Source organism: Manacus candei, unplaced genomic scaffold (assembly GCF_025592945.1).
Source record: "Manacus candei isolate 608988 ecotype Guabito, Panama unplaced genomic scaffold, ASM2559294v1 h1tg000003l, whole genome shotgun sequence".
NCBI lineage: Eukaryota > Metazoa > Chordata > Aves > Passeriformes > Pipridae > Manacus > Manacus candei.
Window position 1 is genome coordinate 128,487 of NW_026138051.1, and position 24,384 is coordinate 152,870.

Consider the following 24,384-nt stretch of genomic DNA (forward strand, 5'->3'; position numbering starts at 1 on the left):
TATGCTTGTTTGCAATACAGAATACAATATTTTAAGTAATTTCATACTCTTTGAAATGCAGTAATAAAAGAACAAATCCCCTTCACTCAGAATTTCCTAAATAAGTTTGAGTAACTGCTGGCTAAAAGGAGAAACGGGAAAGGCTTACATGAAAAATCCCTCAGAAGTTTGTTTCCTTCTGCATTGGCACTGTTTGCTTTTAAAGAAGGAAATATGCAGTGTATCTTCCATTGTAAATAACTTTTGGCTGTCTGGTAACAAGCAACTCCAGTAGAACAGGATAACAAAAAATTAGAAAAGAAAGAATAAAGAAATAATACATTATGGATATCTAGCTAAGCCTTTACTTGAGAGCAGCCCAAAGCATCCATGAATTTGCTGTTCTAAACATGTATTTCAGTCCTATGCAAAGTACTGCTAAAGCTGTGTGTCCTTTCTCTCTTTCTACTAACATGTTCCTCTTTCTGATTAGTTTGTAAAACATCAAATTATTAGACTGACTCCAAGAAAGCCTCTGTATTACCCTCTAGCAGATGCACTCTAACAAAGCCTTATTGAGGAGTCCTGCAATAAATACATACTTAAACTCCTGGGGTTTTTTACAGGTAATTGCACAAGCCTCCAAGTTTTGAGAACCTGTAATAAAGGTAAAGAAAACTGAATTTAGGAAAAACTATCTGGAAGCCATTTTTCTCAATAACTTTTCAACAGGGCACTCACTCAGGTCCATTTCTGCAGTAATCATACCAGCTCTCAGCAGAGACCACAGTATTGGTTATGAACCTTAGCAAAATTGTGAACAAAAATAACATCAAGCAAAAAACTTCATTGAAAAAGAGACAGTAATGGCCTCAAGATCATCACTTGAGAAAAATGGTGACAAAAACATCTGGAAGGTATTTGTGCACCACAGTGCATTCAGCCATGCTATAGCCGGGACTGATCCCTGAAGCTCTGTGTGAAATCCCAGCTAGGTGAAAACTGTAGCATAATCTTATCTTGGCAAAATCACTCCTACAGGACAATATCAGCTCAACAGTCTGGCTAATGAGGACCAGAGGACACTTTCTAGAATACCTGAGTGAGAATGGAGAAACAGGAACCATGAGGAAGGTTTGTCTTCAAAGTCAGTTGCATTTATTAACTTTGAAAAAATTAAGGAACCTTGAGGGATTCCAAACTACTCTTAACTGTATTTGGCAAACATCAGCTACAGCTAAAGGTTCATGACAGTGGTTAAGCAAGACAATGGTTACTATACATGGAACTTAAACCACCTTTATAAAACACTGATTTTATATGGTAAAAATCAGTAAATCACAACAACAACAAATGATTTCCCCACCACCATTACTAGTTCTTCCATCCCACTTAACTTGTGCAATACTGAAAGTCACAGAGCACTCTGATGCTGTCTCAGAAAAGTTGAAGGCCACTTTTTATTTTATGGAAGTCATTCTGGGTCCATAACAATCCTCCTGTCCCATGAATTTTCAATTCTGCAGAGCTATGAGGAAGAGAAATAAAGCACATAAGCACTGAGCTGCTTTAGAAGCTCACATCACCGAAGTTAATTTTGATAGCACGTTATTTCCACAACATCATTTTTCTTTTTTAGCTTTTAGCTGCTGGAATGTCCTTAGTTTTTCATCAGTGTTCAAGAGAGGCAACAGTCCCGAAACACCAAAGGTACCAAGGCACAAACCAAAAGTAAGATTACCAGTTACTGACAGTTCTGAGGGACACATGACTGCAGAAATAACCAGAGAACAATTTTCATTTGAACCTTCATCTGTCCTTTGCAGCTCATCAGGTGAAATGCTAACACAGCAAGCAATTAACATAAGAACAGTCATCACAAGTTACGTTACGCTGCCCATCCTGCACACAAATACTACCCATTCCTATGGCTTTAGAATGAAGTTGTGGGAACCAGTGCATTTACAGAGACTTTCAAGTATGCAATCCCTAAAGGAACAGCATGTCAGCACCTGCACCCTCAGAAAACGCTCCTAGTGGTCATTATTGGCCAAATTTGCTCCTGCTGTCAGGTAAACTGAGCACTGGGAGCTAACAAAAAGCACATACACTTATCACAAAAACAAAACATCTGCCTAAGGATGACAGGTTCAAAGCTTCAGAGGTTGCCTCAGCAACACTAAACATGAACTTAGACAACACACGTGCACAGCACACACCAGAAAAACCACCAATAAACACAATGTTTTGGAGCCAGGGAGGAAGGAACTGTAAGCTTTTTCAAAGTATCCAAGCATCTCAGGAAATTGTCTCATGTTAAAACCAAAGAGCTCTGAAGACAGAAAAAATTCCTGCAAAAAGACTGAGATGTTTGGGATGTTTTATTTACACAGCAACTTCAAGCTATTCACCAAAAAACTCTAAGCCTTTTCCAGATGCTCAGTACTAGAATAACTGGCTATAGGAGAGGCTGCTTTTCAGAGCTCCTCAGAAACTATTTCTCCTTTAAGATCAAACATCTCTTAGTCCCTGTTCCGATGAAACACTGCCAGAAGCCTTGCAGACAAAGCCAACAACAGTTCTCACTGTAATGACCTGATGGTCTTCCTCCTGCTGTTGGACACTATCCTGAATTCAGCCTGCTAATGGGTTAATTTTTTCTGTGTTTTGATGCATACTCCTAACCTTCACAGACTTGCTGTCATTCCTAGACAGGGACTCTGGGGACACTGACATGCCCCTGAATCACAACCCAGGAATGCTCCAGGCTGGGGCAGAAAGGCTGGAAAGCAGCCCTGTGGAAAAGGCCCTGGGCACGCTGGTGACAGCGGCTGACCATGAAGGCGGGCAGAAGGCCAATGGCACCTGACCTGTATCAGGAATAGTGTGGCCAGCAGGAGCAGGGCAGTGATTGGCCCCCTGAACTCAGCACTGGTGAGGTCGTACCTCAAATCCTGGGCTCAGTTTTGGCCTATTTTTTCCAATAGCATATCTATCTGCAAAGATAGCTAAATACAGTTTTGGCTGGATTCTGCTCTTTTTGAACTATTTTGCTTCTCTGAGATTCAAGCTGTTCTGTTTTGGCAACAGCATGCTCGTCTTTGGGAAGATCTGATGGTAAACCAGAGAAAACTGCAAAGGGTTCCCCAGGAGGCCAAACTGTGTTAAGTGGCAAGGAAAGAACAAAAAATTACTTATTCAGGAGGGGAAAACATTGTGGATAGCCAGGCTGTTACTTTCAGCATAGGGGAAGCATATTCTCCAATATTTTGAACCTCCAGATACAACAACAAAAGCAGAAAAGAAGTCAAACGGGAATTGAGATGGGCTGTTAATTGTCTTTCAAGACTGAGTTTATCTTTAAAAATGAAGGGAGATTGTAGCTGAAACCTCTTTTTCCTGGTATACAATCAAGTTTTGCTACAGATTAATAGGAATTATTTAGTAAGAAGCACAGACCTCAAACGAGGCAGGCAGAATTCAGGCAGATGTTAAACAACATAGACTAAATGCATCATAAGATCACCAGGTGTCCATTCTCGTCTGTGGACCCAGTGAATTAGGGCTGCAGCAAGAGATTCTGCTTCTGTCACATGACTTGGTCAAAGCCCTTTTTCCCAAATTAATGTCAAACTCCATGCTCCAGGAAATCCCTTCTGCAGTTCATTACCTTGCTTTGCTTTGGAGCCAGACAGAAAGACAAAGGTCACGGCTTTTAGAAAGGGCATGTCCCAATGCCTATGCTGCAGGTGCTTTTTCCAAGCACCTTAGAGATATTTTCAAAGAAAAACATCAACTTTTCACAATCTCTCATACCATACTTCGGTACTCCTTCAGGAGTCTGGCAGAACAGCTCTCTGCAGACAGAGAAGTTAGAGGGCAGTATGAAAGAGGAAGTAAATAGCAAACACCCCTTCTGGAGCAGGCCATACAAACACCTTTAATGGGGACGCAAAAAACTCATGCAGCTACAAGACAGAGGACAAAGTTTCTACATAGAAAAATACATCAGTAGTCCAGAAAATCTGCTCCCTTCTGCCTCGGGCAAGTCACAGAATCACAGAATCAGCCAGGTTGGAAAAGACCTCCGAGATCATCAAGTCCAACCCTTGATCCAACCCCGCTGTGGTTCCCAGACTGTGGCACTGATGCCACATCCAGTCTCACCTTCAACACCTCCAGGGATGGTGGCTCCACCCCCTCCCTGGGCAGCCCATTCCAATGGCTGATTACTCTCTCTGGAAAAAATTCCTTCCTAATATCCAACCTAAACCTCCCCTGGCACAACTGAAGACCCAGCCCTCTTGTCCTACTGTTGGTTCCTGGGAGAAGAGCCTGACCCCCCACCTGGCTACACCCTCCTTTCAGGGAGCTGTAGAGAGTGAGGAGGTCTCCCCTGAGCCTCCTCTTCTCCAGTCAGTCCACTTTTCTGATGCCACATGTCCTTTGGCAAATCAAGAAGCTGCTATGCAAGAGAAATAAGAATAATGAACAAGCTGCTGTTATAACACTCCTGATGAAACCTGGATTGTTTCCAGGCACAGCTACAGGAATAAATCAGGTTCTGCTCCTTTCTATTTGTGGTAACAACAGGTTTTCCTCATGTTTCTTTCTGAGCTTTTTTCCTTGGTATCTCGCCAGGCTGTTATCTGAGTGTAACAAACCGTCTGCTCCTTTCCCCACACAAAGAGAAGCAGAGACATGTTGCCTTTGGCCTGATATGTGCTTTTTCATTTTCTACATGGGTATTTTCTAGTACTATGAGCTGCATGACATACTACACTGTTCAAAAAACAGCCAACTGGAAGCAGCACGTGAGGAGAAAAAGAAAACCCCCTCCTCAGCTAAATGTAGAGGAAGCTTTTGCAATTGCTCCTGTCTGCATCTTAGGCCACATGGAAAGTGGTTGCTGGGACAGAGGGGAAAGCAAAGCCTGCTGGCTTTGTTCGGAGTCTGCAACATAAAGCACTGAAATCTATGTTCTGGCTCACAGCTCTTTAACCTGCAATCAATATACTATCAGTTCTCACCATGACTAAATCATATTTCAAAATGCAGTCCAGGCATCTTCCTCCAAAGGAACACAGTGCCACTGATAAGGGCACTATCTGATGAGCCAACACAAGAGACTGAGTTTGCTTTTGACAGAAAGAGTCTCTCAGAGTCAGAAGAAAGTCAAAGTCTTTGACTTTCTTTCATTTGTTGCTTGTGACCCACTTGCCAAAATGGTTTACTGGCAGTCGTAGAAAGAACTCTCAGTCACAGAGGTGAAAGGAGGGCATTATACTTGCTAACCTATGAGAACTCTGCAGTTTAATGAAAAGAAAAGACAATTAAAGACTTTTTTTCTCTTGTGTTTCTTTACTGAGATCAGATCTGCAGCTCTAAATTAGTAGCTACAGCTCTGAAAAGGTCACTGGGCACTGCCAACATACTGTGGCTGAGGAGCCCCAGTTAACAGAAACTTAAGCGTTCAAGCCTGCTGAGGCTGTGCTAGTAACTGCTAAATAGCAGTATTTCATAAACCTTGCAGTGGTTTCTTTTAAAAAAAGGGCAGGAGGAGTGAAGATAGCAATATTATAAGATGGCTTCCTCAAAGGATACCATGGAAATCACATTTTTGACTACTAATTGTGCCGCTGCATTTAAGTCTCAGATAGTTTGAAAGACACAAGGAGTGCAAAACAAAAGAAAGGAATAAGAACAGGAGCCATTATAAATAGTAGCTCTCAGACTTAATGACAGGAAAAGATGGAGACAAATGCAAAGAGGTAATTTTTGAGTATGTTCTTTCATCTTCAAAAAGTGAGATTAGGGCTTCATGAAGTAACTTCCCATGACATTGGTGAGTTGTCACAGCAATAAAGGCAGCAACAACTTCTGTCTGATTTTATCCATTATGCAAACACATTGTCAGACTAATGCAGTACAAATAAGTGGGGAGAGTTTCCTGTTGTGGTGGGTGAGGGTAAGAAGAGAGTTTGTTTCATGCTGGGTTAACCATAGGATGAATAACTGAACTGCAGTGACAGAGAGCTTACTCAGGAAGTGTACTTCGGTTTCCATTTCAAGCATACAGAAAAGAGACATGTTTGCATTCACTGATGTGAAACTCTCAGCATACTCACCACCCCAGTGATGTACAGCCAATTCTTTCCTCAGGTATTATAAAAGTAATTGCAGGCAACCATTTTCTGTGGGTAACTATCACCTCATCTTCATGCTTTCCCACTAATGCACCTCAAAGTGCTTCTGCTAACCACTGTGCATTTCAGAATGACTCCTCCTTCCTACACAAGATCAGCTAGTCTAGGAAAACTGACACTGGGGAAGGCTAAGTGACTTCCAAGGCTTTTAGTCTTGAATGCTTTAACTGTGAGGTCAGTCATTCCCATAAAAATTATTCATCCCAGTGTATCACCAGGCAGATTCTGCACCAGCTCTCAGTAGTTTTATTTAAAAATTCTACCCTTCCAGACTGGTTACTCTAAGGGATCAGCAGACTGTGTCTTACTAAAAGCATCAGACAATGGTGAACGTTGTCAGCACAGTCTGAAGAACAGACTGTTATGCACAGCACAGACTGTTATGCTCTTACATCAGCATTGCAAAGGTCCTTCCAAACACACACATTACTTGAAAGAAAGAAGCACAGTTAGTGGGTATTAGAGACAGTACGAGATATTAGATAGGTCAAACTATTTAGTTAAACAGAAATAAAAAGGAAATCCCAGCCTTAATTTTTCACATGGTATAGTACAAGGCACAGAGATAAATGCATTTCATGGTTCAGGACACCATTACTCACTTCGTATGGAGAGTCTTCCACTCATCTCTCACTGGCTGATCAAGCAGGGACATCATAGAATAATTATCCAACATGAGACCATCAGGGTCATCTGTCTGACCTGGGAGTTTCCCAAGAGGAAAGTCTTTCCATTGTACTTCATCTAGGTAAAAACAGTACAAAAACAAGGAGTCTGACCTTCCCAGAGAGACTTTCAGAAACAAGATTCCCCCACCAAGTCCACAAATACTGCCCCATGCAACTCAGCCATTCAGCAAAAATGAACAATCTCAGGTGTGCAGCAAAAATGAGTTTGAACTACAGTTGTAACTGATTTTATTTCTAACCTTACTATCTCTTCCAAAGAAAGTCACTGTAGAATGTAACAGCAGGGACATATCTCGAGTCATGGAACGTTATCATGCAGTCTACACAGTGCAACTCATCTAAGCCACTGGGAAACAATGTCCATTAAAAGAAACCCCACAGTATTCTGGAGCAACCCTTCACATTACCTTCCTCTTCTAATAACACTTTTGTTTGAAACATACACATTGACTTACCTACGATAATTTTAAGAAATTGCTCTGCATAATTCTGTAAATGGAAAAAGCCATTTGTACACATATGAAGAAGCCATTTGTACACATGCAAAGCAGTATCTTTGCATCCAGTAGCTCATTTCTCCAGTGAGACTAAGCATCAGCTCCTTAGCAACTCCCTGAGATGAACAGCAGTACAGTTACAGTGCCAATAGTGACTAAAGAAGAAGTGAAGCCACAACAGTAGAAGAGTATAGGGCAGCATAAGGCTAGGGAAGCCTAAATAACCAGTTAAGCAACTCTGGACAAATAGGTGGGCTGGGATAAGATGGCAAAGAAAAAGAATATGACAGAGTCTTGAAAATATAGCACCTATGGCTGTTTCTTCTCCATGACTTCACATTTGCTAAATTTGACTTCCAGTGGGGGCTAGAAATTGCACAATGGAAAACCACTGATCACATCTCATAACATCAGTAAGCCTGTTCCTTTATACTGTGGGGCCAAAATTTCAAAGACAGTTCCTAAAAGGGAAATCCCTCTTTAAATTTCATCCTTATTTCACATCTAAGAAATTATAGATATAAATTACCATATGTCATTGTTTTGAAAATAAGATTTTTAAGCCTATGTGCTGTCTTGATACCAGAACACTTATTTTTGGAACATTTACTCGCAGCTCAGCAAAGACCAGCAGAGAGACGCTTTGAGAAGGGACTCCACTCCAGAAAGCCAGCAATAATTTCACAGACTATTTGAGACAACTGTTAACCACATACAACTTGGTCACTTCCTTCTTTTTGACTGAAATTGGTTAATTTTGTACACTCAGTATCTGCTCAAAATCCCAAGCATTGCCCCAGAAGAACCAGCAGATTTATTTGTTTTTTATTTTATACCATTCTTGGGCATTTAATAGAACAAAAACCTCTTGAGATGGGATAGTGCTTTCTAAGTGTTATAATTTTATAGTTGAAAGAGGGTCAGAGACAGTATGTGGTGACATCCAATGCAGCTATAAGGCAAACTACCATTACAGATATTAAACAGGCTAAACCCTTTCTTTAGGGAACAACCCAGTAAATAGCTGATATGCCACATGATGTCACGGGTTGCTATATACCTACTGGCTATAGTATCAAATTGTTTAAGGATGGTAACTACACAGATGTCATTTGTGGAATATTAAGTTTATATAAAAAAAATTGAAGTTCATATAAACAAATTAAGTTTATATAAAAACAACTTCATAAACAGAATTTTCACCAAAAAGTCAGGTAGTTCAGGACACAATGTGTGTTCCTTCAGTAAAAGCTGTGCTTGATCTGAACCAAAGTCACAGAAGCAGAGGACAATTTTGCTTTTGTTCTCAAAAAACACAGCTCTAACAAGCTGTTCATATAACTAAGATCTCTGGGGTTTTTTTGACTTGAGAAAATTTCCCAGTGAATTGGGTACAAGAGTTCACTATCTTCTAATGCCTGCTTTTCTTCCTTTAAATATAATTTTGATTCCGACTCCACTCCATCAACTTCCTCCTTCTGCACTCAAGTCCCTCCATAAATCACTCATTCAAAATTCTTAAGCTACAGAAGCCTCCAACCCCAATGAGAAAGTACAGCTACTGCAGCAAAGATAACAAAGCACTGGATACACTGTTTATTCCTTCTAAAAACTTGCCTTGCTTCTTTCTTTTGTTTGCCACCATGTCATAACAGCCATTTTCCTGAAGCATGGACCTTAGGTTCACAGCCAAACTGTGCTTTCAAATACCTACAAGTCTCACAAACACAAGACCACGAAACATCCATATTTTCTTTGCCATTCACAGCTGGCACATATTCTGCCCCATCAGCTGGATACACTGAAATTTTAAACAGTTTGTAAAAAGCCTAACAAAAGAAATCAATGAGACGGTAACAACATGCTCCTGGAAAACGCACTCATGGTGCTTTAAGAGCTTAAGAGAAATGACTCCTGCATATAAATGGAAGACTTGAAAAAAACACATTTTTCAGTAATTTGGCGTTTAGATGATTTTGAAGCACACTTCAATTATGGCCAGGTCCAAAAGGCTGCGATGTCTTTGCATTTCAATTAACATTTGTCAGTGGTGAAGACTGCCCAAGTCTTACAGAGTCACTCTTTACCTGCAGAGATCTGCCAGGCGGACCCTTGCAGTGCTGCTCTTCTCTCAGCAACAGCCGCCATGTTACCAGGATGAGCCAGTCCTTCCAAAGGATTTGTTTCAGTTACCATCTCTTCTTCCTCCTCCTCCGCTTCCTCTACACCATCATCTCTCTCCAGCACATCATCTTCTTTCTCTACAGTCTGCCCTTGATTTTTAACCTGATTTCCCTGCCTGACTCTCCACTGTAAGCTCTCTATAGTGTAAATTGGATGTTCACTGCTGTCTGAAGAGAGGCCTGGACTGGACAAAGGGGCACCTCCTTCTGTGTAAATGGAAGCAAGATAGAGAAGGTTCTTCCGAGAAGTACGTGACAAGCGAGGTCTCATGATTGTGAGGATCCTAAAAAGGAAAAAGCGCAATAGAAAAGTCTTATAAGGCTTGATAAACCTTCATCTGGAGTCTTTTCTGCTTTTAAGTGTTTGTTTCCTCCAGGACAGCTGGCTCATATAGCTCCTCTAAGAGGTAAATTCTGACTATTCCCCGATCTGTGGATGCTGTAATACTCTCTCTTTGTGATTAAAATTAAGGAATTTAGGATACTTCTAACTGAATTCCTGCTTTGCTGTTTTCATGTGTAAAAGTTACAAATTTACCACAGGTGGTATCACCTCTATAAGCAGTCACACCTCTACACTTTTCTTCTGACCAGGCTGCTTCTTCAGTACCTCCCCAGATAACCTCTGTTTTCATTTTGAAGGTGCAATCCTTTAAATTCTCTTCCTTCTCTTTGTGGAATCAGTGAGGAGATGAGTAGCAACAAGCACAGCTTTATATGCACATGTCACAATTCCTACTAGAGGCAAAGGAAGGGAAGGGAACACAGCTATAACTCAGTGCATCACTAGGGAACTAAAGCTGTTACAGAGTACTGTTTCCTGTCCCTTTTCTAGGGCACAGGATGGAACTTACAGCTGAAGAAGATGTGGGGTTGCCCAGCAGGGAGCTTCCAAGCAACTGTCAGTCAGTCTTATCCACTGCAAAGGAACTTTATGGAGGAACAGCTCCTTCACCAACACCTGTTTGTTACAGTGCTGTCTTTTTTTCCCTTCAAAGAAGATAATGAAAATGACGAGGTGCTCAAAACTCAAAAATATGCCCTTCATCCCTCTGCATTTTTACTGGAACACATCCTCAGATAAGCTGGCATTTCAGTCCATGTCCATGACTCAATATACTGACCAAACACATCAAGGTTGTCATAAGGGACGTGACAATGCACTGACAAGCAGGTTGGCTCCACAAGACCTAACCACAACGAGGTGCAGACCTTTCCAAGCTGGTCCTGTGCATGTCACCCCGGACAGGAAAGCCATAAGATGTGTTTGAACAGTATTATCCCAAGTAAATGCAGCATACTGCATATGGGACCCAGCACCATTCCAGGCAGCTCTGCAGGGAGTAGAGTTAACAGCTGTGAATGAGCACCGTTCAGGGGTCTGGGTACATAACATGCATGCTCAGTGCTGAGTGAAAGCACGAAATATTAACCCATGACTACCTGAGATACTGGCAAAATCTTTGTGCAGTCTGAGCCTGACCAGGAGAAGACAGAAGAGGCAGTAAAATTAACCAGCTGGAAATCTCAAGGATTACACTAGGCCACAGTATAGAAGTCCTGTTCACAGAATACCTCTGACTGAATAATTAAGGCTCCTCACTGCCTGTCTCTGGAATGAAACATAGTTTGCAAATTTTAACAGCTCTAAGGAGTCAGGAACTGAAAACAAAATACTTCTTATTACTTTTGCGTAAGTTTAGAAGGCACAGAGGTTCTGTAATAGGATCAATAAAGGACAGCAACACTATTTAGTATCTTGTAAAGGCAGGCTTCTGCCAAGGGAGAAAGGAACTGGGAAGAGGGACCAGACTGCACGTAACATCTTTATTTGTTACCTGCTACTGTTATTTCCTACAAGTACTGATATCTGGAAAAAACAGCCTGATCTTTCATATGAGAGATTGGCTTCTCCTATCTTGAGGAAGCTGCAGCGAAGTTATTAATAACAATTTCAATTTTTTACTAAGAAATACATGAAATGCATAAGCTGCAGGTTGAAAAGTCTAAGAAATGCACCAATAAAATCTCTATGTTCATAAGACAAAATGTACTAATTAGGTTACTACACTTTCTGTCTAAAGTTCCCACCACTCCCCGTTTTCACACCATTACAGAGGAGACTCTCATATTTCTTTAAACACAAAAATTCCAGACACACTCACCAGCGTTTACTTTGGCAATGCCAGTCAGCAACTCAGAAATCCAGCTGATCAAGAACTGATGCCTGAGTTCGGAAGAGTCAGAACATTCCTTCAGCTCCATAAACATTTTCTCTATTAGGATCTGTGTAAAACTTCGTGAAAGAAGGCCTGTCAGCAAAGGTTGCCAAAAGCAGTAAAAGGTCTGAGGAATTTTGAACTGCCATACCTCTTTATTTGCTGCAATAAGAATTAAAAAAAAAAGAGAAGCCACAAATTAGTGTTTTGTAATTTTTTGTGAAAGGTGGGTGTGACACTTGCACCAAACTGAAGTTGTCTGTTCTAGGATCATTGGTTCCAGTGTATTTTTGGGATCCTCACTGAACCTGAAACTATCATTTTTCTTATGCTAGGGAAATGAAATAAGCAACAAATTGATAATTAGCACAAGGAAATTATTAGCACAGGAAAATCTACCTGCTTTGCTAATCCTTTTTCGGTTTCAGCTTATTTCACACATAATTAAGTTCTATTCTGTCTAAAAATATACTGCAAAGAGAAGATACATTGAGCAAAGCAACATAGAATAAAAAAGCTCCTCAATTTTTACTACTGTAATGTAGTCACCAAAATTTGAGGATCTTTCTTGGAAAGTTCTTTGGCTGTGAAATACACAATGTATTAATTTTCACTCCCTCTAGGTATTTAATTCTCTTGCAGAAAATCCATGCAACTCCATACATATGGGCAGCAGTTTGGAACTAAGATGCAACTGGTGAATGAGGCTCAAAAAACCCCATTCATTTTCATTTGCTTCAAATTTTCAATGTAGATGAAACTAGTGGGAGTTCGTGAAATCGGCAACTATTGCATAAAAGGGTAGAGATGCAGGCTTTGAAAGATATTTTGGCTGGGCATTCAGTGCTGAAGAGTTAGCCTTCCATACTAAGAGATTTATGCAAAAGCATTAGTTAAGCATGGACATAGAGGGGTCTGGAGAACAGGGCAAAAGATGTTTGAGGACCTAGATGTACAAAAAATATACAGAGAATTAGAGATTTCAACATAATGGGAAAAAAAGAACAGACTTGGTCAGAACACTAACTGTGCACTTCTTACTTGCATGGTGCCCAAAATACTAACCTTCATACTTGATATTTAGCAACTTCAGACAATCCATCTTTGGGATGAGAAAGCCATCACTGAGAAGAGCTTCAGCCACTGATTCCCTAGAGCAGAGAGACTTATTAATGACACTTACTCCTTTACAAATCAAAACATGGCTTGCACCACTTCTGAAACAAGTTTGAGAGCCAAATACTTGGACCAATTAATTAGGAGGGAATAGAAAATTTTGCAAGGCACTAAAACCATATGCCAGTTTTGGGTTGGATATATCCTATTTGACTTGGAGGAAATGTGCAGTTGTACAAACTGGAACAGAACTGGAACCTTGAAGGAAACATTTATACTTGAGTTACAAGTATCCTGGTATTTCAAAAGGAACACTTATACTGAAATACCTATGGGGTACGATCCAACTCTGCTGCCAGCCGGCCAGCCAAGATCAGAGAACCTCTGACTCACAGCGCTACGTTAAATCTCAGGGGAAAGCCAACCCTGCTGACTTGCTGGCAGAAGTCACACCATACAGTGTGCGCAGCTGTTCAGCAGATAAGGTCAAAACTGCTCTTCCCTGCAGCTCTTTTTTGGATGTCTCCTGCCCTTATAACTATCCTGCAAACTTCAGTTAGTCTGACAACACTGAATGCTCCAGGCTCCAGGATCACTCCATCTCCTATTAGGCTGGCTTAATGAAAGTGAAGACTGAGGGTACCAACGCAGGTAGGCTGCCCTGACTGACTCTTGAAAATAAGATACAGCAAAAGGGACAGAAGTAAAATTTCCACAACTACCCCAATATCCAGTATGATTCTCTTGAATTCTTCTGTTCACATTCTATCCGTGAGCTTCTATACCCGTGCAAAGATTTGGAATGGCAGCACCCATGTCAAACATGGCATATTTTGATAATAGATGAGAAAATTTGTCTTCTCCAACAGGAGTGACTTCCAACTCTAAACATCCAGACATGACTTAGATACAATGCTGCATTTTTATAAATCAAACAGCAGCTGAAGAGCTCAGCATATAGAAACAACACACACACATGCTAGATCATAAGTAGATGATGTGGCGGGAGATGAGAAGGAAAGTGGTAGAATGTAATTTGTTTCTAAAAACAAAATCCAGTTTCGATCCTTCTCCTCTCTGGAAACTGTTCCAGTATCATTACCATTACTCCTACATGCATGACCACCTATTAAGGACATCTCCTGGTAGATGGCAACTTCAGCAGAGAACCATTTAAGATCATCTGGTCATCACAAGGTCCACTTGGGCAGTTCTCTAAAGTAGGCAGCAGAGTATCCTTTGCAGTCATTTATCGACGTAGCCTGTAATTTGGATTCTGCAGAGGGCAGAAGATTCTTTCAGACCTGAAGGAAAATGAGCTAACTGCAAAGGATCCCTTGCAGTTTCTTTAGGCCACACCTGGCAGTTTAGTTTTATACCCTTACCTAAGTGACTGACTGGAATTCCAAATAAAGCTCTCAGAAAACTGACAGTGAAGGCTTGAAATGAAACCAGGCCCCTGAGATGTGCCATCTAGTTCCAGGACTTTCCCAAATAGATGACAAAGTTTTTAAACTGCTTTAATTTTGGAAGCAGCATCTCCTCTGGACGCTCACATAATCGGGGTTCAATATACTTTGTGCAGCTGCATGGGACAAACAGCAAGAGCCGACGTAACACGTTGTTCGCACAAAGATGATGGCAAAGAACTGTTAAAATGTGATTTAACACACTTTCATGGGATACCACAAGCATGATTTGCAGAATTCGTGGGCGGCAAGCAAATCAAATCCACAATATTTACAAATTAAGTACTTGTTTTGATTATATACTTCTGTTACGAAAACTTACGTTTTGCACAGACATAAACTAACAGGAGAGCATGCCAAAAAGGCAGTACTAGAAAGACCCCAAATACATTATTATCTTGAGATCCTCACTACTTCAGTTTCCTAAAGGAAAGGGCCTTTCTCTGATCTTTTACCTGTTTCCAAATGCATTACATTGCCTCAACATTTCCTAAAAACACATTTCACAGAAGAAGAATTCTCTTTTTCTCATTTGAACCTTTCATAACCCTTGTGTTGTACTGTGGCAGTCTGTTTCCTCTCTACCACGTAGATGATGCCAGGTTCAAACATCAAATTATATCTAATATATATAGGTAAAATATATATAAATCAATATTTTACACATATATATTGGTATATAGGCAGCTGCATGTGGTCCCTTCATGTTCTGACAGCGGCTGACAGAGAATGCTTAGGGAGTGAGTATCAGAATCACAGGCAGGTACAATGGCTTTCTTTTACCTGTACCGTCCAGTTATTTAGAGACAGTTAAAGTGATATAGAAGCCCCATGTTTAGCAAGTTCTGCTTCTCATTACAGAATCTTCATGCCTTCCTGCTCATTATCCCATGCCCAGCAACTGATGGGTGATCCAGGGTTTTATTCTGGCACATCTGATAATCTCTTGAACTAATCAGTAGCTGGTAGGGCATATATATTTATATATGAAACATCAGGAGTTATAGTTCTTATCTATAACATGATACTTTCTCCTCTCTACAGTTATACTGATTAGAATTCTCAAAGTGGTTCAAGATCTTCATGCAAATTTGTATGGTGATAATAAAGTCTCAACACACTGCGTCCTAGAGGCTCTCTACTCGTAGAAAGATAGAAAGTATAGAAAATGCCAAGTATTGCCCTGCAATTTTGAAGAATTCTAAAGGTTACTGTGAAATCGAAGTCTAAACAAGGTTGTTGGGAAAGCTTTTGAAGACACTGAAGATGCTGACATGCCTTGGGGCCAGCACAGCTAAGTCTGGGACAACACCTTGGAGACCAGCTGGCACAGGGAACATTACTCATTAACACAGATTAACAACTCAGTCCTCAAAGATGTTGAGGAAATCTACTACTTGCTTTCTCCACTATCAGGTGAAGAACACTGTGAAAAGGTAGTGCAACAGGGCTACAGGCCGAGTTCTGGACTGTACCTTTCACTTCACCTTTATTTGAGATGTACCTGTTTTCCTGCATCAGGTCTTTGATCTGAGCCAAAATCCAATCCATTTCTGAAGAGGAATCAGACCACAGTTCTCGAGACTTTGAAGCAGACTGCATAGTCTGCATAACCTGAGTGAAGGAAAAATTCAAGCATTAACAGAAAATATGCCCCAACGGCAAACATAAAGACATTGCTCTGAAGGGAAGATGCACATGCCACATGTATGTCATCAACAGCACTCGAAAAAATTCACAAAAGCTCCTCTTCCTAGAGTTATAGTAAAAATTAATATAAGCCATGTCATACTTGGAAAAGGCCTGAATTAAAAAGACATGAGTATCCAGGAGTCACAGTCCTGGTATCTTCATTCTGGTTCTAAACCTTGCTCTCCCTGACTTCAGCACCAGCCAGGACAGACCCATTCTGAATCATTAACTCAGCATGTGACATGGGGATTAGGTCGACTACTCAGGACAAGGTTTTGCCAATCACATTATGCACACAGTAGATCAAAATAAAAGTCAGATTATACCAAGAATGAAAGAGGGAATATCTAAGGTCAGCAGTCCTCTGAAAGTTAGTGGTTTCTTCATTTGATATATACCTTGTCTGAGTCTGCTCAGCAAGGTAAGACATGCCTTATACTTATGCTCACAAGCTACCCAAGGGACAATTCTACCATCAAGACCTTCTACAAAATATCAGCATAAACCCCATTACATCACCAACAAGTATCTAGCCGATTATTTCCTGGAAGAGAATAACTACTGAGAGAAAAGAAGAAATTATTTTTCCTGCCAAACAGGAATGAAATGTAAAACCAGACTGAAAAACCAAGGTGTCATTTTCAGGACTGTGATTAGCTTTTCTATATATGCAAAGCTACCACTAAATGCAAAAGATACTTTAGATGATAAATCAAGTATAAAGACATGACCTAAAGTGACTGAAGAACCTCTAGCCCACTCATACGAACAATCAGACAATCAAGTACACAGCCCCTGTGACAGAACTATATTTTAGTCTGGTTTACACCCTATAGAATCATACATGCTTTTAAGTTTAAAAAGTAGCTAATAAAATAGCTAGAGAAGTATCTGAATCAGAGACTCTACAGTTACACTGCTATAAAGATGACTTAGGTGTAAGTGATTCTCCTTCTTACATGAAAAAGATCAGACACACACTATACATTTATGCAGGGAAACCAGCAAAGATACTGTACCACTCTTTCTGTGCAAATGCAAGGTGATTTTTTAAATATTGGCCTAGAAAAGCTTCAAGTAGTATTTATTTGATATTTGGAACATTCAGTTGCTGTTGTGGTTAAGAAATTATTTGGATGCACCAAATCATCTGAACACTAAAAGGGCAAAAGAAAAAGCCCATGTCATTTTTTTTCAATCTATTTCTAAGTTTCTAAGATTTTATGAGCCGTAATCAGTTTTAAATTAGAGGTCTACTGTTGTACAGAACAGAGTTCCAGAGGCCAACAAAGGACCAACTTACAGCTCTTAAAATTACTGAAAACAGTTATTAAAACAGAAAGATAGTATTACTTTTTTTATTAAAGATAAACTTCAGTTAAGCACTTGCAGGTATCAGCCATAAGGGTTAACACTCCTTGACATAGACAGGTCTTGGCAAATCCTTTGCCCACCCTTATTCAGTGAACCTCAGAGTGGCAAAAACTGCATATCAAAAGAAGCTATATTGACAACATATGTATCTACAGAGCATTCATTTTTCACAATTCCACAGTATTGTGTTACAGTTGACAGACTTAGAAGTGCAGCACTTGCAATCAATTGACAAGAAAGGCAGCCTTGCAGGGTGAACAGACAGGTTTCATAAGCACTGTGTGCAGCATTCAAGTAAACTGAGGCATCTAACAGTTTACTCATCAGCCTTTATTTGCTCAATTTCTATGGGATAAGGCATTTCACTTTAACTTTAAAACAAAGGTTTGCAATTACTTTTTAGCAATTGACTCACTGCTCCTTTCCTCCATTCAACTGTGACCAGTTTAAATTTTGAAGTTGCATTTTCCTAATCAATTTGAAGTACTTCCCTCTGTTCTGTTAGTATGTTAAGAGGTCACTCACCACACATAATCAATGTGTCTCCTTTACCATGCAATGCAAAACATACAAAATAAGCCAGTGACAAATACAGAAAAGGAAGGATGAACAAAGGAAAATCATATTACATAGTCCAAAAACAAGACAATGAAGGAAACTGGATGTTCATTTTCAATAAAATTCCTGAGACTACCTCTCATTGCAGATTTAAGTCTTATACTTCACCGGAATGTCAGCACATTTTCTCCTTAAGCCCTGAATCATATTAATCAACATAAAAGTGAGAACAGCTCCCCAGTAACAACAGGTCATATCCAAAGACTGCTGAGAGGGTCTGTAACCCAGCTCTTCCCAGATCTCGAGAACTAACCCATTAGTACGAAGGAGAAGCTGAGGAAAGAAAGATTTCTGGGCCACATTTTTCACAAATATGAATTGCAGCACCTCAGCCACTGGGTCACTGCAAATATATACTGTGGATGATAGAAAATATGGACTAATGACTTCTGAATGACAGGTCTAAATTTCCAGAGATTTTAGGATGAATGAAAACAAACTGAGCACTATCCACTGGGACATGGAAGACTTGGGATCTCCAATAAGTACGTATCTCCTTTATAAACCTGAACAAAGTGTTCATATTAGAAACTATCACAGCTCGAATTGCTTGTTCTCTGTAGAGCTTTCCTTTGGCAAGCCATGTGTGACAACACTAGTAGTGATATCCGAACAAGGAACTAACACAGAAGATGTACTGCCCCAAGCAGGAAATGAGAAGTAACAAAAGTGCTGATAATCAGAGTAAACTTACCCGAAACTGCTCATTCTTGTAAGATATCAGAATATCTCTGACTTTTTCTAGAAATAAACATAAATATGTAGTTTAAACAGATCAGCTATGTAAGGGAATTTTGTCTCTAAGCAAACTGCTTAGTTTTACTGAATATACACTCAAGGAAGGCATCAGTCAAATTACACAGAAATTCTGATTCAGACAACACACTAAAGACTCACAAATCTTCCAGACTTTTCCAGCAACATAAATTTTCTCAGGTGGGGTTGAACCACGAATTCCATATTTTATCACTAACAGTGGTCAAAGACAGGCAAGTTGGATAAATGCAGACAGCTCAAAAAAAATCCTTAAATAGATCAGTTTAGGAAGAAATTGTTCCTATATGCAGTTTATGTTCTGATGCATATTTGTATTTCTTATACTTGGATTTTGCATCTATTGCAACGGCACTATGGTTATTTACAAACTAACCGCGTCCTTATTGGACTTTACCGAACTTTAATTTACCACCTGCATGAAATGTCTTTTATCTGTGGACCACTTTTACTATACCTGAAATAGCAACATCTTCCAAAATATTTCACCATTCAGCTGTCACTGTTGCCTGCTAAGAGGGTGTCCATCACACAGTATCAGCCATATAAAACTTCAAATGCATCTGAATTGTAGGACTGATATACCATTCCCATTCCGTTACTCTGGACATACAAATCACAGAATCTACTATATCATCCTGTGATTCTCTCTTTTGTCAACGGGGGGTGGTATGTTTTTTTTGTTTAGGGTAGTCAGGGAGAAGAAGGAACAGCTCATGCTTGGATCTCATTCAACATGAACACAGAAGACCAGAAAAACACTTTAACAAGAAAAACGTTAAGAGCTGCTCTATTCCGAAGTTTAGTACTGCCTCTAGGTTTGGATTGTTCTAATAAGTGCTGTCTTAAACTCAAAAATTAGCTAAAATTTTCTGGATCACAGCAACTCTATATATATAGAGTCTGTAAGGGAAGAATCTAGAAAAGACTTGAAACAAATCCGTAGGTCCTAAAGCCTGAATCATTAGTCACTTAGTGTGACCTTCTAGGGAGCACTAAGCATCACTTCAGCATTTGTGCACTCTCTGAGCCTTGGACTGGGCTGCTGTAATGGGTGGGGCAAGTTACCCCCCATAAGCCTGCCATGCTTTGTTAGAAAAAAATTATGACTAATTTGTTTTACTGTTTGAGGTACTGTTTGATAGTTCACATGCCTAAAACTTGCAGACCAGACATCTAAGCTGAACTCTCACTTCCTCCACTTAGTCATTCAAACTAGAAATCCACTTTGAGAAAAGTCCTTTATTTTTGGTTCAAAGACTTCTAGTGATGAAAAAGCAACCACTGGAGCAGTTTACCAAAGATTTCCCATTGTTCTGCACATAATATCTCAGATTATGCCCAGGTTGAGTTACCTGTGATTTTTTTTTTTTTTAATACTATCAGCAGTTAATGATTTTTCTGTCCACATGCAAAATATTTTGAAACTGGCTAAATCGCTTCTATCTTGCTCTTTCTCAAGTTCGAATCTACAAAGTTTTGAGAGTTATAAAAGGACTATAGCCTTCTTTGTCAGTAGTGGCCTCAAGACCAAAACTATGCCTATCAAGATGCTACAACTAATTTTTACAATGCTTTCATCCCAGTATAGCAGTTGCTACTGATTATGATACTGCATATTCAATAGAAGTAAAGGATTTTATGCTACAAATTTGGTGAGCCAATACCAAACCAGTCAGTCAACCTCAAGAATCCACCAAGGTGCAGAGGAATCCTAAAACCTGAGCTGAAGCTATATCTTTATGCTAGAAGATGACATGTTTAAACTAGCACATCTAATCCTTTCATCTGCCATTGTTATAGGGACATCTACCGTGGAATTCTTTGTGTTTCTGACAGGCCTCATGCTGCGGGGTTTGAATCTCCCACGCATCATTGCCCAACTCTGTGTTTGCTTCCTCCTCTTCCTCATCCTCATCCTCACTTTCTTCACACAAGTTATTGCCCAGCTGACGGCTCCAATATGTCTTTCGTAGCCAGTCCAGCACTACATCACAACCTAAAGGAGAACAGAAAACATTACCTTCTCAGTGAGGACTCATTACTGAAAAAAAAATAATATAGGTGGCACATTACTAACTCGTATTATGAAAAGAAATGCTATTAAACAGTTACGAATCCAGAAAACACATAGAACTCCATTAATGAAAAGGTGAGCAAATTAGAAAAAACCAAACCAACCAAAAAAAACCCTAAAAAAAACCCACCAAAAAAACCCCAACACAAAACCAACCTCCCTCCCCCCAAAAAGGAACCACAAAAATCCCCCACAATCCAGTATCACAAGCCTGGTAACATCCATCCACTTTCTTTTTAGCAACAAAAAAGACTGGACACTACTATAGTGCTGCACCTAGCTCAAGCTACGTCAAATTTAACCAGAAACTAAGTCCCAGCAGTGGCATTCTAATGAGAACATAAGCCAGGTACTTCAGTATCACCATGGTCAACATAGTGTCTACAACAATAACATAATTTTTTTTTGTGCAGAGAGCACACTAGGCATACATTAGATAGAAAGAAAATGCCTTTACTTCCGTTACAGTTTCTGTATCCACCTCAATCTAAGGACCCTGATGAAGGTTATTTAACTGGCTCATCAGTGCTTAATCCAAAATTCCCAAGAATCTCTTCAAATGCCAGGAGCTGCTCATTCATTCAGGCTTGCAGTACATACTGCTTTTCTCCCTAAATGGGATTTTTTTAAGAGTCTTAGGTTACCTCTAAACCATCAGGAGAAGGTTTTACCTATTTCCCTGAGATTAACTTCCTGTGCTGTAAAAAAGCCAGAGTACCAAACTGTTTTTTCCAGTATTTTTTCGGGGATGGGGAGCAGCCTCTGAACATCTTCCCTGTGATGTACCACAGCCTGGAGCCACCAGACACAGTTCAGCTACCCCCACAGGGCAGTGGCAAATCCTCCCTACGTCTGACAAGACCACTGCATGCCCTGCAGCCCCCCACACTGGAGGGAGGGATGCTCCTCTTAGGGCCTATGGCACTGGTGTTTCCACCCCTGCCAGTGCCACCCCCCTGGCAGCACTCACCCCTGCGGCACAGGGCCAGCCGCGGCAGCTTCCCGTGGGTCAGCTCGTGACGCAGGTCCACAACCCAGATGGGGATATCCACCTGGAAGAACAGCCAGCGGATGTCACCCCACATTTTCACTGCATCATGCCACAGCTGCCTGCAGCCCCGCAAAGCTGAGCCTATACCTAGGTCACTCTTAGCTTTCCACTTCAAGGGTGGGCCAAGATCCCCCAACTCCCTGATCCCACTCCTCCTGTGGCCTTGGGATGTTAAGTTCTTTGGTGTTACTTGCAACAACAGATTTCTTTTTAGACAGAGGTGCTGCGTGTAATTTAATAAGATACTGAGAAGCAGTTAAATTATATTTAAATAGATGAGACATTCTGGATAACTGTATACCAAAGATACAAATCATATCATACGTAATAATGAAATCCACATACTAAGTTGTACACAATTTTTGGCAACTTTCCTAAGGACAACTACCTTTAACTATGCAAGACCTCTGTTTTTAAGCTTGCTCAGTTTTAAAAGGTGAGAAGCAGAATCTTTCTTAAAAATCTGTGAAAAAAACCAGAAATCAATTCATCATTCTCACACAGGGGTCCAGACAATACTGCATATATAGAAGAGCTCAAACGATGTCTGTCCTTCACTATCAAAACTTGTTCAGCCCCAGATATGGTGTTCAGTGCAGCTGGCAATAAAACTACTTAAGTTGGTCCTGCTATTACAATTGCAACTTGAACCTTCCCTCCTTGACACAGAAGTGGACAAGCTCACCTGAAGCCAGAGACACGAGATGAAAATGCCTGTAAATGTGATTAAGTGCTTTTTATGTATAGCCTTGCTTGTCAAAGACTAGAATTTATAAACTACAGATTTAGCTCTTTTCCTGGATCTCAGTAGCTAAGAAAGGAAAATATAGGGCAGTATGTCAAGTGGTACTATATGCATGTAAATCAAGGCTTTGACCACATGTGATTCAAAAAGCTTTAATGATCATCAGCTTTTTTTAGTCTTAATCTGACTTTAAAGAACAAAAATTTAGATACAGTTGCAGCAAGCCTCTTAAAGCTTTGCAGTTGGAAAGAACTGGCACCTATATTCGTTAGTTTGGTTACAAAAGAATGATATCCCTCTACTCCCTCCACCCAGTGTTGTTAATAGACAATGCATATGCTTTCTGTGTAGACATAAATTATCAAGCAACTCTTATTAAATATTTACCTCTCTGGCTAATTGTCTCAGAGGAATGCTGGCCATCTTCTGTTTCCTTTCTGTGATCAAGTTGACAAACCTGCATGAATGTTACAGAAAAGAAAATTACTATCAAAAGCTGCAGAGAAACTTGGAACCCCAGAGACAAATTCCCCACATATTGTGGTCCCAGAAATGCACAGTGAACTTAGCTGAATAAGGACATCTGCCCAGGACTTTGTCACAAAGCACACAGGCCTTAAGAGCCCTTACCTTACAAGAGCCAGCCCATAAGAGAGGATGAGCTCATGTGACTTCAATCTGCCAGATGAATCCAGGACCTTGCAACGAATCAGTTCTGCAGTGCAATCCACTGCAAGAGGCATTTTTTGACCATAACTGGAGATAAAGGAAAACTGGGTGAGCAGTCACACAAATACAGTCACCCTGCAAAAAAGGTAGCTTTCCAGGTAGTTTTTGTGCTCTGTGGTACATAACAGCCTGAGAAACAGTATGTAGAGACAGCATCAAAGCCTCTTTCCAGAAGGCTTCTATCTGGAACAGTGATTACATGGCTACTCCTAAGCACATGTTAAACGAGGACTTACTGATATGCTACGCACATACAGAAGAGGCCTTAACTAGGCAGGTCTTCCGTATGAACGCGGCAGAGGCAACACAGAATAAGATTTGGAGGCCTTGTATGCTCACTGCTTCGAGAAACCAGCCCGTGAAGCTGCGGGCACGTAGGTCTTCTGCGTCCCCTGCTCTCCACAGGATCACTGTGCGTCCGACAGGAGCTACGTGCCCGGAGCCTCCCACAACGAAGATGCCCTACAAGATGGGGCCGCCTACACGGTCTGCACACACTGCCGCGGCCGCGGAGCTGCCCCTGGGGGAGCTGCGCCCGCGCACCCGGCGTCCTCTGGGCCCAGGACCGCGAGAGCCTGGGACAGAAAAGTCAAAGGAGCCGCTCCGGGGACAGAGCTTGGAACCCCGAGGTCCGCATCGCGCTCCCCGCCCGCGCCGCGCGGCCCGTACCGGCTCTTCCAGGCCGACACCCGGTCCAGCGCGTCCTGCTGCAGCCGGCTGTCCCCGCAGTACAGCCCCACCATCACCTGGTCCCACTCCGCCCGGCCCCTCCACGCCACCACCGTGCGCAGCGGCTTCAGCCGCCTGCGGCCGGGGGCCGGGGCCGAGCCCAGCCGCCCGCGGCGCCAGCCCGACCCGGCGCGGCCCGACATGCGGCCCGACATGCGGCCCGACGTGAGGCACGACGTGAGGCCCGACATGCGGCCCTACGACGTGAGGCCCGACGAGCCGCCCGCCGCTCCCCGC

General features: G+C 41.2%; 1 protein-coding gene across 1 annotated transcript; it reads right to left on the reverse strand.

Moving 5' to 3' along the window:
- Window positions 1-1,114: 1,114 nt before the first annotated feature.
- On the reverse strand, window positions 1,115-24,372 carry LAS1L (LAS1 like ribosome biogenesis factor). Its single transcript, XM_051792558.1, has 13 exons — window positions 24,088-24,372; window positions 23,320-23,445; window positions 23,077-23,146; window positions 21,864-21,945; window positions 20,630-20,815; window positions 18,737-18,783; window positions 15,863-15,972; window positions 12,839-12,924; window positions 11,720-11,935; window positions 10,409-10,544; window positions 9,459-9,838; window positions 6,788-6,929; window positions 1,115-1,507 (listed from the first exon to the last, which is right to left on the reverse strand). The coding sequence occupies exons 1-13, from the start codon at window positions 24,336-24,338 to the stop codon at window positions 1,417-1,419; spliced, it is 1,923 nt and encodes a 640-aa protein (XP_051648518.1). The 5' UTR covers window positions 24,339-24,372; the 3' UTR covers window positions 1,115-1,416.
- Window positions 24,373-24,384: the final 12 nt, after the last annotated feature.